Source organism: Narcine bancroftii, chromosome 7 (assembly GCF_036971445.1).
Source record: "Narcine bancroftii isolate sNarBan1 chromosome 7, sNarBan1.hap1, whole genome shotgun sequence".
NCBI lineage: Eukaryota > Metazoa > Chordata > Chondrichthyes > Torpediniformes > Narcinidae > Narcine > Narcine bancroftii.
In genome coordinates this window covers 37,211,281-37,227,011 of record NC_091475.1, presented here as the reverse complement: position 1 = coordinate 37,227,011, position 15,731 = coordinate 37,211,281, and the positions used below count along the sequence as shown (strand labels likewise).

The 15,731-nt window shown below is 42.7% G+C and overlaps 2 protein-coding genes across 5 annotated transcripts in view; both read left to right on the top strand.

Annotated features, from left to right (window-relative positions):
- Positions 1-15,731, top strand: part of LOC138738758 (TSC22 domain family protein 1-like) — a 163,926-nt gene that overhangs the window by 55,424 nt on the left and 92,771 nt on the right. The window lies entirely within an intron of this gene.
- LOC138738759 (TSC22 domain family protein 1-like) overlaps positions 3,312-15,731 on the top strand; it is a 117,732-nt gene continuing 105,312 nt past the window's right edge. Inside the window, exon 1 of the mRNA XM_069889629.1 lies at positions 3,312-3,361. Within this exon, the coding sequence (XP_069745730.1) occupies positions 3,327-3,361 (35 nt within the window). The 5' untranslated portion in view covers positions 3,312-3,326. The remainder of the gene's footprint in view (positions 3,362-15,731) is intronic.

The following is a 15,731-nucleotide window of genomic DNA, read 5'->3' as shown; positions in this document are numbered from 1 at the left end:
TGGTGCCATGTGGATCCCCAGGAGGACCCACAGTAGTTTGTCCGTCCAATGTGGTCCCTTGAGCTGAGCTATCAAATGTCTGTCGAACTGCTCCACTAACCTATTAGACTGGTGGTGGTGTGGTGGAGTTGGATTCCTAGAAGGTTAGCCTGTGCTGTTCAGATCCCTGAGGTGACTTGCACAACTCTATCTGGTCATGTGTTCTGGGACTCCAAACCTTACCCCTCAAGTGTTGATTGAGGTTCCTCAGCCATTGTCTCTGGCAGTGGGACTGCTTCTGGCCACCTTGTGAAGCGATCAACCACTGTCAAAAGGAATCTTCCCCCACCAAGAGACTGGCAGAGGTCCTGCAATGTCTATGTGGTCATGGTTGAACCTTCATTGTGCTGTTTTTTGGGGGGGGGGAGTGCATTGATTTGTGTTTATACCTTTGACGCCTGGCAGAGTGTGTAGATCTTGGTCCATTGACTGACTTACTTTCGGAGGCCATGCCAGATTAACCTACAGGTTATCATCTTGACCGATGGCTAGGTGCACCAGGTTATGCACTGCATCAAAAACCTGCTGTATGATGGGGTGGGGTTTGCTGGAGGATACATCACAAAGGAACGTTTAGGTACCTGGGCTGACATCCACCAGCCTGAGCCCTGAAATTGCTGTCCTGTACATGGGAATCTCTGGGTTTGCCTGCTGTGCCTTGGCCAGGCCAGTGCAATCTATCCCCTGGGGCAGGGTCTGGATGGATTGGATCGCTGGACATGACAGTGTATTGACCACCATGTTGGCTTTCATGGCGATATGTTCTATGCACGTGGTGAACATATAGGACGGATACCTCTGCTGCCTGGCCAACCGTGGGTCCGACACTTTATTGAAGGCACAGGTTAATGGCTTGTGGTCTGTGAAAACCTTAAATTGTCTCCCCTCCAAAAAGTACCTGAAATGTCGGACTGCAAGGTACAGCACCAAGAGTTCATAGTCAAAGGCCCTCGATCAACTGACCGACTGTTGGAAGTGTCTGCTGTGAGCTTGGTCGGGGCATCTGTCCTGTGGTGTATCAGAAGTGTGGTGTTGGCCAGTGTGCCTTTTGCCTTCTAGAATGCCACTGATGCTTCCTCTATTTTTACCTTCCCCGCCATTAATGCGAACAGGGGGCGCATGATGCGGGCTGCCACCAGTATGAAGCGGTGGTAGAAATTAATCATACTGGTGAATTCCTGGAGGCCCCTCACCATGTGGGGTTTGGTGAAGCACCTGATGGCCTCTACCTTTTTGGGCAGTGGTGTTGCCCTGTGTTTGTTAATTCTGTGGCCCAGGAAATGTAATATCTCTTTAGATGGGCCGCGTGTTCCTTGTGATTGCAGCTGGCTCTCAGGATGTTGCCCAGGTAAATGAACACAAACCTGAGGTCCCAGCCCACCTCATCCATCAACCTCTGGAAGGTCTGAGCTGAATTTTTGAGTCTGAAAGGCATTGAGTTCTTAAGCCCAAAGGTGGTTGATGATAGTGGTTTTAGGGATGTCATCGAGGTGGACTGGGATCTGACGATAATCCCGGATAATATTAGCGCCCCCTGTAGCTTTGCGGCGAAATCCTGTAAATGTAGTACAGGATACCTGTCCGGTGTGGTGGCTTCATTGAGGCGGCGGTAGTCTCCACATAGCCTCCATCCTCCTGCTACCTTTGGTACCATGTGCAGGGGGGATACCTAGTGACTGTCAGAATGCTGCATGATCCCCAGCTCCTCCATCTTTTTAAACTCCTCTTTTGCGAGGTTGAATTTCTCAGGAGGAAGACGACATGCTATGGCGTGGAGGGCCTTCTATCAGGATGTGGTGCTCTACCCTGTGCTTGGGCTCGACTGAGGTAAACTGTGGTGCCACAATGGAAAGGAACTCCGCCTGGATGCATGTGAATTTATTATTAGACACAGACGGAGTTGGGGGTGGGGGGGGGAAGGTGGGCTGGTATCTTTGCTTTACCCAGGGAAAAAGTCTGAAAGATCCTGGTGTGCTCTAACCCCTGTCCTTTGAGGCCCACTAGCAGACAGTGGGCCCAGAGGAAGTCTACTCTCAGGGGCAGCTGTGCCACTGCTGCCACGTGAAGGCCCACATGAGGGCTAAAGTGGAGTGGAATGGTGTGGGTGCCGAAGGTCCTTGAACTGCTCCTGTTCGCTGCCCTCATCAAAAACCTGGCTGGCTTCCCCTTCCAGATATGGTAGATTGAGGGAGGAAGGACGCTGATCTTGATTCCAGTGTTGACCAGGAAACACTATCCTGAGAGGGAGTCCCAGATGTGGAGGAGGCTGTCTCATTGGTCATCCACTGCAGTCATTAGCGATGGCTGGCCACAGCGTTTCCCTGAACACGCGGGGGAGTGCGGCATCAGCGGGCCTCCGAACCCATTGTTGATTAAAAACAGTACTGGTCAATGAGGGAGTTCACTTGCCTTTCCATTGATTGTTGTGGCATTGGCATTCACTGCATGCGGGGCCTAGTGACTTGTTCTACCATGGTGCTGCTAACCCTTTTAGCTCTCCAGACCACGTCTCCTGGGGAGCTGAAATCCTTGTTGGTGGGTAGCAGTCTGATCTCCTTGGGCAGTTGTTCCAGAAAAACCTGCTCAGAGCAGGCAAGGCTTGTGCTCCTTGGCTAAAGCCAGCATATTGCTCATGAGGATAGAGGGGGGTCCTGTCCCTCAGACTGTCCATGTGGAGTAGTCGGGCAGCGCGCTTGCACAGTGAGAGTCTAAAAGTGCGGGTTGAAAGCTCTTTGAGGGCATCGTATTTTCCCTGTTCTGGAGGCTGCAGCAAGAAATCAGTGTCCAGGTCGAGTGAGTTCACCACATAGTGGTACTTCGTGGTGTTGGTGGAGATCTGATGGAGCTGGAACTGGGTTGCGGCCTGTTCAAACCACACCAGTGGCTGTGATTTCCAGAACATTAGCAGCTTCAAGGCAACTGCATGTTTGGACCAATGTAATGAGCGGTGCAGCCGAGAGTGGAAGAATGACACACACTCGAGGTGACTGTAGTCAAGACTGCCTTTATTGCTCTCTCTCCCCTTGCTTATATAGGCCCAGCTTCCCACCACTGGGTCTGGCTTTCCTGCTGTTCTTGGTGGAAGTGACATCATCGGCGTGCCAGCTGCTGATTGGTTGGCACTCCCACCAGTGTTCGCTGTTTCCTGCCTTGAGGGCTGTCAGCTGGGAAGAAAGGCCATTAATTAGCCCACTTGGGCTTTGTGAGATCGCCATGCTCACCCGCCGTTTTGTGTATTGGGTCATCTCCCAGGTAACGGGCTGCTACAACCCCAAGATGTGCCTTTCATGGAGATGTGCAGGACAATATTTCGCACAGCGTGGTGAGTGCCTGGAACAGGCTGCTGGGGCAGTTGTGGAAGTGGATACAATAATAGTGCTTAAGAGGCATTGAGAAAGATGTGTCTGTGAAGTTGCAAGTGGGAGGGTTTTGGCTTGATTTGAACAATATTCAATACAGAAATGTGGGCTGAAGGGCCTGCTCCTGTGCTATATTTGTCTGTGTAGTCCCTTACCATATTTTTAACAAGTGCCTGGATGTGTTCTTAAGGAACTGTGACCTTGTAGTAGAGGTGGGATTTGGCTGGGGGACTCCTTTGTCAGCCAGAACTTGTGCCAAATAGCCTCCTGCTGCAAATTTTCTCCAAGTTCTATGACTTCAATTCCACATAACAAAGTAAAGGATTAAAAACAAGTCTGGATAGAGTGTTTAATCATTGTTGACTGGAAAATCCCAGACCAGTTTCTTTACTGGGAAACTGAACAGTGATTGGTCAAACAAAAGAATGGAAATTCACAGTATGCAAGTTCCAAGGGGTATTCTGAAATGCTGCCACTGGGCGGCAGCTCATGATTTCTTTTCACTCCAGTGAGGCATTAGTGCAGATTGTGGATGTCCTTGAACTCGAGGAATATGTCAAGAGCTAAATTATCTTCTTTACATCAAGCTCATGGTCAAATAGGCAATAAAAATGTGTCAATAACAGTAGAACTTTGGCTCAGTGGTTTCAATTTCTTTGCATTGAAAGCTTTCAACATGTTTCACCATGTTGCTTTTGTCTCGCTTTTTGTTGCACTTAATTAAGTTATTTTATTTTTATTTCCCACAGTGCATATGCTTGCTCAGGCATTTCCTTAAAGCATTTAAAGTATTGAACATGAAATGTGCAAGCTGTCTTTTTCTTTGTGAGGCTATGCTTTTGATGGAAGTTGAGCAGGGATTTTTTTTGGCTTAAGTTTGTGTTGATGTTTTTGTTATGATCACAGCAAGTTATTTTCAAAGATTGTGTTTCCTTAAGCATGTGCATGTAATTCATGAAGCCATATCCAAATATTCAGTGTTGGGTTGGGAAATAGCCTTTCCTTTGATTACTTTTGTGTTTTGGGGAACTTGCGAATATTCTGCTTCCTCTGCCAGCAGCAAAGATTCTTCAGTTTTGTGTGGAACTGTGTTCTCCTGCACTCAAAAGACCAGTGTCTTTATTTGCCATTTGAGCCTTTGGTCAAACCTCAGTGAAGAATTTGCTGATGAGTCTGCAAATGCCATATTGAGGGTATACTCAGAATGGATTCCTGCTCTGATTAGCTTGTGTCTTGTTCAAAATTTCCTGAAGCTGCAAATGTGCATGTAGCTAGCCTAGATTTAGTAACACGTGAAGTGCTGAGGCAAAGTATTGGGGCAAGATTTCTAGACCGAATAAGTAATATTGCCCTTGTATGATCAAAACCTTTTTGGAGGCCTCATTTTCTCTGAAGCCCCTGTTAGTAACCTGCCCTAATGACTATCAACCAGTAGCACTTAAACCACGCTGAAGTGTTTTAAAAGACTGGTGTTGAAGCATATCTGCTCCTGTCTGAGTGGCGACATGGATACATTCCTATTTGCCCCTCGTAGTAACAGGTCTATGATGGATGTCATTACGCTGACTCTACTCAAAGCCCTGGAATACCAGGTCAGTAAAGATGCATTCATCAGGATGCCCTTTATCGACTACAGTTTGGCATTTAATACCATCATCCCCTCAAAACTGATCAGCCAACTCCAAGAACTGGGACTCAACACCCCACTGTGTAATTGGATCATGGATTTCCTCAACTCCAGACCACAATCAATGAGGATTGGTTAAGAACATTTCCTCCACAATCTCCATTAGTACTGGAGAACCACAGTGCTGCGTTCGTAGCCCCTTGCTCTACTCACTTTACACCTATGGCTGTGTGGCTCGGTACGATAATAACATCATCTACATATTTGCCGATGATACCATGATAGTGGGTTGTATAAAGAAATTGTGTAAAGAAAAGTGATGAGTCAGCATATAGGAGAGAGATTGAAAACTTGGCTGAATGGTGCACCAACAATAACCTGACACACAATGTCATCAAGACTAGGGAGCTGATCGTTGACAGAGGTCTACAATCCAATGATCATTGGGGGAATCAGAGGTGGAGAGGATGAGCAATTTTAAGTTCGGGGGCGGGGGGGGGGGGAGGGTAAATATCTCAGAGGATCTTTCCTGGACCCAGGAGGTTTGGTATGACACCAGACACCTGGAAATTTTTTTTACAGAGGTATGGTGGAATGTGTGCTGATCGGCTGCATCACAGTCTGGTATAGGGACACCAATACCTCTGAGTGTAAAGTCCTTCAAAAGGTAGTGGACACAGCCCAGGACATCACAGGCAAAACCCCCACTATGGAGAACATCTAGAGGGAACACTGTAGTTGCAGAGCAGTAGCAATCATCAAGGATCTACACCCAAACTCGCCCTGCCGAGCACACCCTCTGTTCTCACTGTACCATCAGGAAAGAGGTATAGGTGTCTCAAGACTCACAGAATCAGGTTCAGGAACAGCTGCTCAACAACAAACTCAATCAGGGACTCATTTATAGACTCTTGTACAGTTTGTTTATATTCATTATCAGCTTACAGTTCTTTATCTGTTTGAGTATATGCTGTGTACAGTTTTTTGCACCACCAGTAAGTGGTAATATCTGCCTCGTCTGCAGAAAAAGAATCTGTGCTGTATGTGATCTCATGTATGTACTCTGAAAATAAATCTGAAATCTTAAATTATTGGCAAGTAAATTAATGAAACATTGGTACTTCCAGTCAGCCTTTCATTTGAGGCTCCAAGTAATTTGATTTATTATTTCATATTTACACAACATAAAAACTATGAATGAAAGCCCCAATGCAACAGTATCTGCTAAATGACTACTTGTACTAAAGGGTGAATGCCATTATTATGGGCTCAATATTAAAACTCTTCTTTGGCATAAAGGATTGTTGTGATTATGGGTATCCTCAAGCATCACATTCAGACCAGTTGTTATAACTCACTGCATCATGAGAATGTTGTTCCACTAATCCAATCCTTTGTTTTAAAATCCAGAGATTTGCAATTTTGTATTTCTTGAATACTTTTACAATGTAAGGAGCCATTTTGTCCATCAGATTAATGCCAGCCCTCAGAGCAATGTCATTGTTTCTGCATGGGCCACGCATGAGACTTCTTCTCTGACTCCTTTGCTAAATTGTTGCCATTGTTGTGAATTGTGAAGCATTTTGCAGGTGTGATTGCAGTGGGAGTTTGTGATGTGCTTTTTTGGGTTGTTGTGTACAATGGAAGTCATCAAAGAATGTCCTTGGAGCCACTATTCAACAAGCGCTGACAGTAGGACTTTTCACACTGCAGTGTAAAATGAAAATTCTCGGGAAATTTTCCTGGGAACCCTCCTGCTAACCTGCGATGTGAAAAGGTCGGCCCAGGAATTTTAAACGGGACCACGGCCATATCTCGTAGGTAGGACTGCGGCCCTGGAAAATTTTTCCTGGACCACCCTCTCCCTGTGATGTGAAAAGGCAAACAGCTGAGCAGGGGAAGTCTTGTGATACATGACATAGACCATTGAAATTAAAATTAAAAGATATCTACCTCCTGAAACCGTGGGCCGCTTCTGCACATTGTGACAGCAGCACAATGCGGGATGAATGGCCATCCTCGTTAACCATAATCCCTCATGCAGCTGGATATCCCAGAGTGGTTCCAGCTGTGTGAGGGATTATGGGAAACACTTGGCCATTCATCCTGCATTGTGCCACCCTCACGACACGCTGAAGCACGGGGGGGGGGGGGTGGTTTTGTGGGCCGGCATCCAGGGGGGAGCTAGTGAATGGGTGGGTGACTGACCGACGTACCGGGGGTGGGGGGGGGGGTGAACTTACTCCTGTGAATATATAATGTGTCATTGTTTGGGGGCGAGAACCCCCTAAATTGTCAAGGAGGGCAAATTCCCAGGAATTTGGATGGCGGTGTGAAAGGCCTGGGAGTTCCTGAATTCCTGGGAATTTCACTGGGACAAAGTAGAGTCACCACTCATCTGCAGTGTGAAAATGGCTAGTGATGGTGAAAAACATCATAGATTCCAGTGTGCAAAACATCCTGCAGCTGACTGGGAAATGTAAGCAAAGGTAAAGACCTGGAATCCAGAACCATGACCATGATCTGCTGAGCAGCAATAATCCTTGCCCTCTGTGCTTTGAAGACGTGGATAACCTGTGTGGTCCAATAGAAAGGTGTGCTGAATTAAAGATCTCAAACGTTCTTCAGAATAAGTGGCTAACAATGATACCTTTGCAAAATCATCCAAATCCATTCTTGTGATAAGCAAACTGATGTCAACAAATTGGAGAAGAGGAGCAGTGCCTCGGTGGGATTTGGTGAAAGTCAACTGGCAATATGAATATAAATGTTCTGTCAAATTCAGTCAGGTACAAAATTCAAATGTATTGTTACAGCACATGTATGACATCACATGCGGGACAGGCAGAATTTCCAATTGTTGGTAACTATATACAAAAGAAAGAAATATAAACAAACTGCATTTACAGAAAATAAATATTCAGTCATAAACAATGAGCAAAATCAGAGTACTTAACTTAGTCTCTGAATGAGTGTTATTCAGGAGTCTGATGGTTGAGAGATAGCAGCTATTCCTGATCTTGGTGGTGCAAGTTGTGGCATCTACCTATGCCTCTTGCCTGATGGCAGCAGTGAGACAGGGCATGTCCTGGATGGTGTGGACACTTGATGATTGATCTGTTCTCCAACAGCAGCGTTCTATGCAGATTTTTTGATGGTGGGGAGATCTTTGCCTGTGATGTACTGAGCTGTATTCATTAGATTTTGCAGGGTTTTCTGCTCAGAAGTATTGGTGCCCCCATGCAAGACAGTCAATACACTTTCCACTACGCATCTGTAGAAGTTTGCCAAAGTTTCAGATAACATACCGAACCTCTGCAAAATGGAGCTGTCCATGATCAAAATCATGATTCCTTTGATTATCATGTACACAAAATATACAATTTTTGTTTACTCTATAAAGGAACGCAGGTGCCACAATCAGGACAAGAAAGAAAAGCAAAAAACAGAGACCCTTTAGAGACAATTCAGTAGCTCTGTGGCCTCCTATCCAGTCCAGTGGTGAACTTGAGCCTGAGGCCCTTCCTCAACACATGGATCCCAACCCCCTAAAGCATTAGAAAGCAATCTCGGGAGACCTGCTCACCATTGGTGCCCTTACCATTCCCACATCAGATTCCTGTATGTTTGATTTGGGACTAAACCTACTGTTGTCTGTGTTCAGCTGGATTGGCCATTTCAGTGCTGATTTTTAATCATACTTTATAAAGGTTAGTGTGATGGGGAATATGTACATGAGTATATATGTGTGCCTATAATGGTGGGGATTTTTGTGATGTTTTGGATGGAGGGTGGAAGTAAGCAATTAGCAAATATTTGCTGCAGTTTGTCAGGTAGTTTGACGTTCAATCCATATTGCATTACCTTTCTACATGTTCAGACTAATAATTGAACAATTTTGTCATTCTATTTCAACATTTTAAGAATAATTTCCAAGACTCGTGTAATTGTTTGCAGGCTGATTCTATTTCTTTGTCTACTTGATCTATCAGGCAACTTTTTTTATGGAGTGATTAGTGGGGAGAATTATACTTCATATCTCCAATTTAAAAGACAGCAAAGACTTTTGTAATCAGTATTTTCCATAAGCAAGCTGCATGAAAATTTGACAGCAAATGAAAATGGAAAATGCTTGAAAAATACTTAGTATTTGTGAGCAGAGAAGGTAAAAGGAAGCAAATGACTGATGGTTCAAGGTGAATGGGCAAGACTGGCTTCGGATGTTAGAATGGCTCAAGGTTCTGTTGGACGATATAATCTGTTCTTTATACCAATCTTCATAATTTTATTAGTCATTTGAACCCTCAATCAACTGTCCTTTCGCAGTACCACTTTAGAAACATTCTATTAACCTGTCTTTGAGAGGGTAAAGCTGTGTAGATATTCTGGATAAGGAAGGCTGATGGACCATTCTCTCATCATTTAATGGGACAGCAATGGAGAAGTTTTAACACCTTCAATTTCCTTGCTGTCTACATATCAGAAGATCTCTCTGGAGTCAACACATTGAGGTAACCATGAAGAAGGCACACCAACGTCTCTACTTTCTAAGGAATCTGAGGAAACGTGATATCACCAAATACTCTAACAAACCTCTACAGGTGTAGTGTAGAAAGCATGCTGGTTGGTTGCTTCATGGCCAAGTTTGGAAACTTGAGTGCCCATGAATGCAGAAGACTGCAGAAGGTGGCAAGGTCCGTCACTGGCATCAGCATTCAGTCCACTGAAAATATCTTTGTGAGACACTTCCTCAAGAAGGCAGCCGATATAATCAAGGATACCCATCACCCTGGTCACAACCTCCTCTTGCTGCAACCTTGAGGCAGAAGATGGAAGCCTAAATCCCAAGCTTTTGAACCATTTGAAGGTCTGTACCTCTGAGACGAACTTTTTATTAACTCTAACTTTTCTTGTATCAATTGTAGCTATGAATATTTATTTATCCATCCTTTTATTCCCTTCTGTCTGGCACATTGTGGCAATGTATTGTATGCTATTGTACTTGGTGTATCTAATGTAGCTGTTTGGTGCACCTGTTCCTGCATTTGTCAAACTCATCATCAATACTTTCAAACAAAACTGGGTGAAGACAGTACATGATTTACTATTTTAGCACTGTTTACATGATCATTACATTTTATGCACCTAAAATGTTAGTAAATTCACTAGTTTGTCCCTCAATGAACAGCATAGTGCAGAGTTGAATCCTCATGTAAGCTGAGGAATGGTTAGAGGTGCCATTTACACTTGTGCCTCTGGTAAAGCTACAGCATGTGGCTTAAAAGAGATATTGATAAATCAGGTGTATTGAGACCTTCCTTTCTTCATCCTTATTCACTGCACAGGCCCCTGTTTTATATGCTTAAAAAAAACCAGGGACTGGTCACTGTAATTTGGCTGATGTCACTAAGGCTTTGTGATGCAGCAGCTGTAGAAATGCTTATTTCTCCAGTTTTCTTCCCTTTTACCCCTCTCTTCTTGCCAAGGCCCATGGTGACAGTCAGTTTCACAGGTGGCAGTAGTCCTCCAATGCTTTTCTCCAAGAGGCTATACTTCATGCCATAGCCAAGACAGTGAGTATTGACTGGATGCAAAATAATTTTAATTGGTGTAAAAGTACTCCAGGCAGAAGGTTCATTTTACTCAAATGACTAGTTTGTGATTTTTTTTGAGAAGATTGCAAGTTGTAGAAATTGAGTTAATTGCTTCTCTGAGAGTGGCAACAGATTTGGATTTAGAGCTAATTCTGTTTTGTCTCTTTTCATGCGCTCCATTCTGTGCATCACCTGATGGTCGTTTAAATCATTCTTCCTCTGTCAGGTAAGAAACAGCACTTTGATATCTTGAAAGCCTTTGTGAATGGAATCATTTACTGTGTGGTCCAATGGAATGGTGCTCTGAGTCCAAGATCTCTAAGGTTCTACTGTTTGTAAAGCTATACTACAAAATCTTTACAAAAAATTAGTAAGATCATTCGTGTTAAGGTGGATTGTTATGATCTAGAAGTGAGATCAATTTAATTTAGTGCTTTAATGATCATTCTTTGAAGTCTATCACTTCTTTTAGCAGCAGAGCTATTAATTATTTTGAAACAAATGAGGGCAAAGCAGATTTCTAAAATTCATTCAATTGAAGAAATGTGCAGGTGAATAAAGTCAGAGATCAAACAACCCTTGTATGAGCAATATGGTCATTATACAGGAACGATTCAGATTTCAAATTTACTGTCAGAGTACATACGTACAACCCTGAGATTCCTTTTTCCTGAAGCTATGGAAGAATTATCCATAATTGGTAGTGCAAAAATAAATTGTACACAGCGTCTAAACAAATAAAAGAACTGTAAATAGATAATGAATGTAAACAACCTGTACAATACAGAGAGAACAAAGAAAATCAATCAATAAAGTGCACAAGTGAGAGTCCTTAAATGAGTCTGAGTTTTTCATTAAGGAGTCTGATGGTGGAGGGGTAGCAGCTCTTCCTGAACTTGGTAGCAGCGAGAACAGTATGTGTGCTGGCAGTGTGGGACTTTGATGATTGCTGCTGCCCTCCAGCAGCAGTGTTCCCTGTAGATGTACTCAATAATGGGGATGGTTTTGCGTGTAATGTCCTGGGCTGTGTCCACTTCCTTTTGGAGGGCTTTACGTTCAGGGGTATTGGTGCCCCCATACCAGACCATGATGCAGCTGGTCAGCACACTTTCTACCATACATCTGTACAAATTTGCCAGGTTTCTGGTGTCATACCAAACCTCCTCAAACTCCTGAGGGAAATAGAGGCGCTGATGCCATTAGTATGCTTGGTCCAGGAAAGATCCTCTGAGATTTGCTCACCCTCTCCACCTCTGATTTCCCCCAATGATCACTGAATTGAATATCTCTGTCTTTCCCTTCCTGAAGTCAACAATCATCTCTTTAGTTTTGGTGACATTGAGTGCAAGGCGGTTGTTGGTGCACCATTCAGTCAAGTTTTCAATCTCCCTCCTATGTGCTGACCCATTCTCTTCCTTTATACAATGCACTACCATGGTATTGTTGGCAAATTTGTAGATGGTGCTATTTTCATTCTGAGCTACACAGTCATGGGTGTAAGGTGAGTAGAGCAGGATGCTAAGAATGCTAAACTATCATGAAACTGAACTGTTGGAGTAGGAATGGGTTTTGCTTGACAGTTTTTGAGCAAAATCTATTAAAAAAAATTGTGCTAAGAGCAATACCTATTGGTTATCGCATCTGAACCATGGTCAACAGGATCTGATGGGTTTTTTGAAAATTTTCTGCTATGAATTTGAAATAACATTGTTTTTGGAAGCAACTACAGACAGAATTCAAATCTTGATACAGACACAAAAAGAATACAGTACCATGCCTCACAGGTTCAGTGATTGACCCTGACCTCTGGTGCTCTTTTTATGGACCATGTAGCCTTCCCTTTAGTGTTCAGGTTTCCTCCTACATCCCAGAATATTTTTGTTGGTAGATTAATTTGCTTTGAAGTTAGTGGATGGCAGTCCAGAAGGAGATGGTACTAGATGATAGATTTCCAATGAGTGGGAAAGAAAAGTGGCCAAGTGGGAAATTAGAGGTTGACGAGCTCCTTGAGAGTTGGTGTACTTAGTGGGCCAATTGACTGCCTTCTGTGTCGCACATGGAAATGAGAAATTAGAAAATGGAAACAGATAGGAGACTGCAGATAAAGGAATCTGGAGCTAACCACAATCTCCTGGAGGAACTTGGTCTTTCTCGTGGTCTCATTCTGTTTGTCCCACTGATGCTGCTTGCCTCGCTGACTTTCTCCAGTATATGGTGTTTTGAAACCAGAAGCAGTTGATTAAAGATTTTCAGACAGTTACGAGATCCAATTTAAACCTTTTGAATGTGCAGTCAGGTTGTGCCCCATCTTTTAAGTTATAAGAGGCTGCTGGTGGCTTTAAAGATTTGTGCATAGTTGGTAAAGTGTGAGTGTTCATTACTTCGGAGTGGATCTTGCATATTTGGCAATACATCTCAGTATGTCCATCTTGTGCAGGTTTTGTAAAATTTTTGGTGTTCACTTGAATAGGTTTTAACTTTTTTTAATGTTCTACATTGTCTTACAAGTGAAAATAATATAAATGCTGGGAGTATTTTTTGTGCTGTCCTCAGTAACATTTCCAGCATGCAGAGACAGGCACCATTTCAAGAATCTTTTATCCCAGATCCGGTATTTAGTATTGAAATCACAGCCATCATGAAGAGAAAACAAAATGGCCATGTGATTATAATCACAATGAGTCCTTGGTAAGGTGCAAGTGATTTAAAATGTTGGAATTTCTTATTGTTTCTAGATTTTGAAAAGTCCTTGGCTCCATACAGAATTAATGATGTTAAATATGGCTGTTAGTTCACTGTATTCATCATATTAGCTTGTAGATTTTTAGTGAATGCAGCAATATGATGTTTTTGATCAAATGTTCTTTTTAGAACCATTGAACATTACAGCACAGAAACGGGTCCTTCGGCCCTTCTAGTCTGTGCCAAATCATTTTTTTTTTTGATGCCCAGGCTGTTAGTTTAGTGGCCCTTCCCCTTCCCCTCCTTCTCAAGATTTCTCACTTTTAACCCAGCATTAACATACTTCAGAAGTGAGAAGTACAATGTGACCGTACTCCTGAATAGCTTATAAGAATATATCCATTCATTTTATATTTTCCCTAAATTTCAAGATACCTTTATTGTTGTAATATTACACACTTTTTCTTCTGCCATAAGGCAAAGAGCTGCCATTAGTGTTACTTGGAACAAGAGAGAAAGAGATTCACCTCCAGTGTTCCCTCAGCTTCTGCAGCTGCCCAGACTCCTATTCAATTCAACAGCAACCTGAGCTCCAGGTCCAAAGCTCTGATACGAACAGGAAGCACCTCAGGAGCCCTTGTTGCCCTTGGCACCTTCTCAAACCCTGGCTCTGATACCTGGTTCCCATGGCTCAGTCTCAAGCAGTCCACAGCCTATGTGGGTTCCCTGACCATAAATTGCCCACAGCCTGTGTGGGTCCTTGAGCCACTGAACTCCTTGCTGGTTCACTGCCATGGTCACCTTCTTCGAAGAGTCGTCTCCTCTGCTTCTTCTTAATGGGAGATGTTCTCATCGTTTCTGGTACCCTGCTCCAGTCGGCTGCTTCCCGGCGTCTGCAACCCCTCGTGGCTGCCGCCAAATACAGGCACTGCCATCTTGGATACAGGCTATCTTTTAATTATTTACAAACTGACAGCGGAAATAAGTGAAGGAGAAAGTCATTCCATCCCTTGCATCTACACCATCATTCAATAAGATTGTACCTCATGATATTCTATGACCCTAGATTTATGATATAATATTGTACAAGCTGCCTTTAAAAATGATGCTTTATTGGTAACTTATTGATACATAGTTTAAGCCATACCTGGACAACCTGGGCCAAAATACAATAACAGAAAAGAATATAAATCCTGATATTATGCATGCCTAAGTGATTTCCCCAGCTGCATTCTACATATTTAAAAGATGTGTAAGCTCTGACAGTGTGCAGATTTGATGCATAAAGGAGGGAGGAAATGTTTTTGTCGCCGTGTGTAAGAAAAGTTTATTATTGTGTTATTGAAGATTTTATTATGTATATTTTTGAAAAAAAATCAAAAATAAAATATTTTTAAGAGTAGCAACGGACAAAGCCTATAAATACTGCATTTTGATTTGGAGATTACATACTTCATAAACACACTGATCCAATATTAGTTACCTTCAAGTAAGACAGATTAAATACGTGGACCATGATATCTGAAACAAAACAATTATGGATTGGAGAGATGTGAAATACATTTGAAGATAATTGACCTTTCTTCTAATGCAGACAGAGTGGGTAAAATAATCAAAGATTCTGGAAGTCGTCTTTTTTAAATGAATATTTATGGTTATTTACAGTTTGTTACACATACAAACTAAAACAATAAATTTTTTTTTCATTCCCCAATATTAATTCAGCTCAAAATTTCTAACACTGAACATTTCAGTTACATAACTACCTGGGATGGCAGTTCATATCCACTAACACTTTAACACAGATAAAATGATTATTAATTAAACAGACTTTTTGCTTTGTTTGTGCATTCTGAAGTTCAATAGATTTGACTGAAACTAATATAAAATCATATATGTGCTTGGGTCCTACATACAGAAAATTTGGACCTTGGATACGGTCTTTAAGGAGTTTGCCTGGTTTTTCTGTGCCTTTAGGCTCAATCTATTGAGCCTACTGTGTATGTTCCAGGCACAGATTGGTATGTTTTTAGATGTTGGGAAATCGAGGGATTGTGGTGTAAGTGCAAAAAAGTGGCACTGATGTAAATGGTCATTCTGATCTTGTTAAACACCAGATCAAACGTGAGGGACTGAATGGCCTACACTTATATTTTTATGTTCATATTTTCTTAGAAGTGACAATTTTCTTTGTCATTTAAGAAAATGTCAGCAAATTAAACCTAAAAATGTATACTTTTTATGTGCTGTGGGGAAAATTGTAAGCCAGGTCTGGAGCATTCCATGAGAGTCGTGGAGTATTGTGGATTCAGCTGGAAAATTATCCTTATTTGGTACTTAATATGCTACAGGTAGGAGTATCAGCAATGAAACACACCCTCCTACTAGGTCAGTGGGGGTTCTTGAGCCTCACATACTGAGGAATAGGCT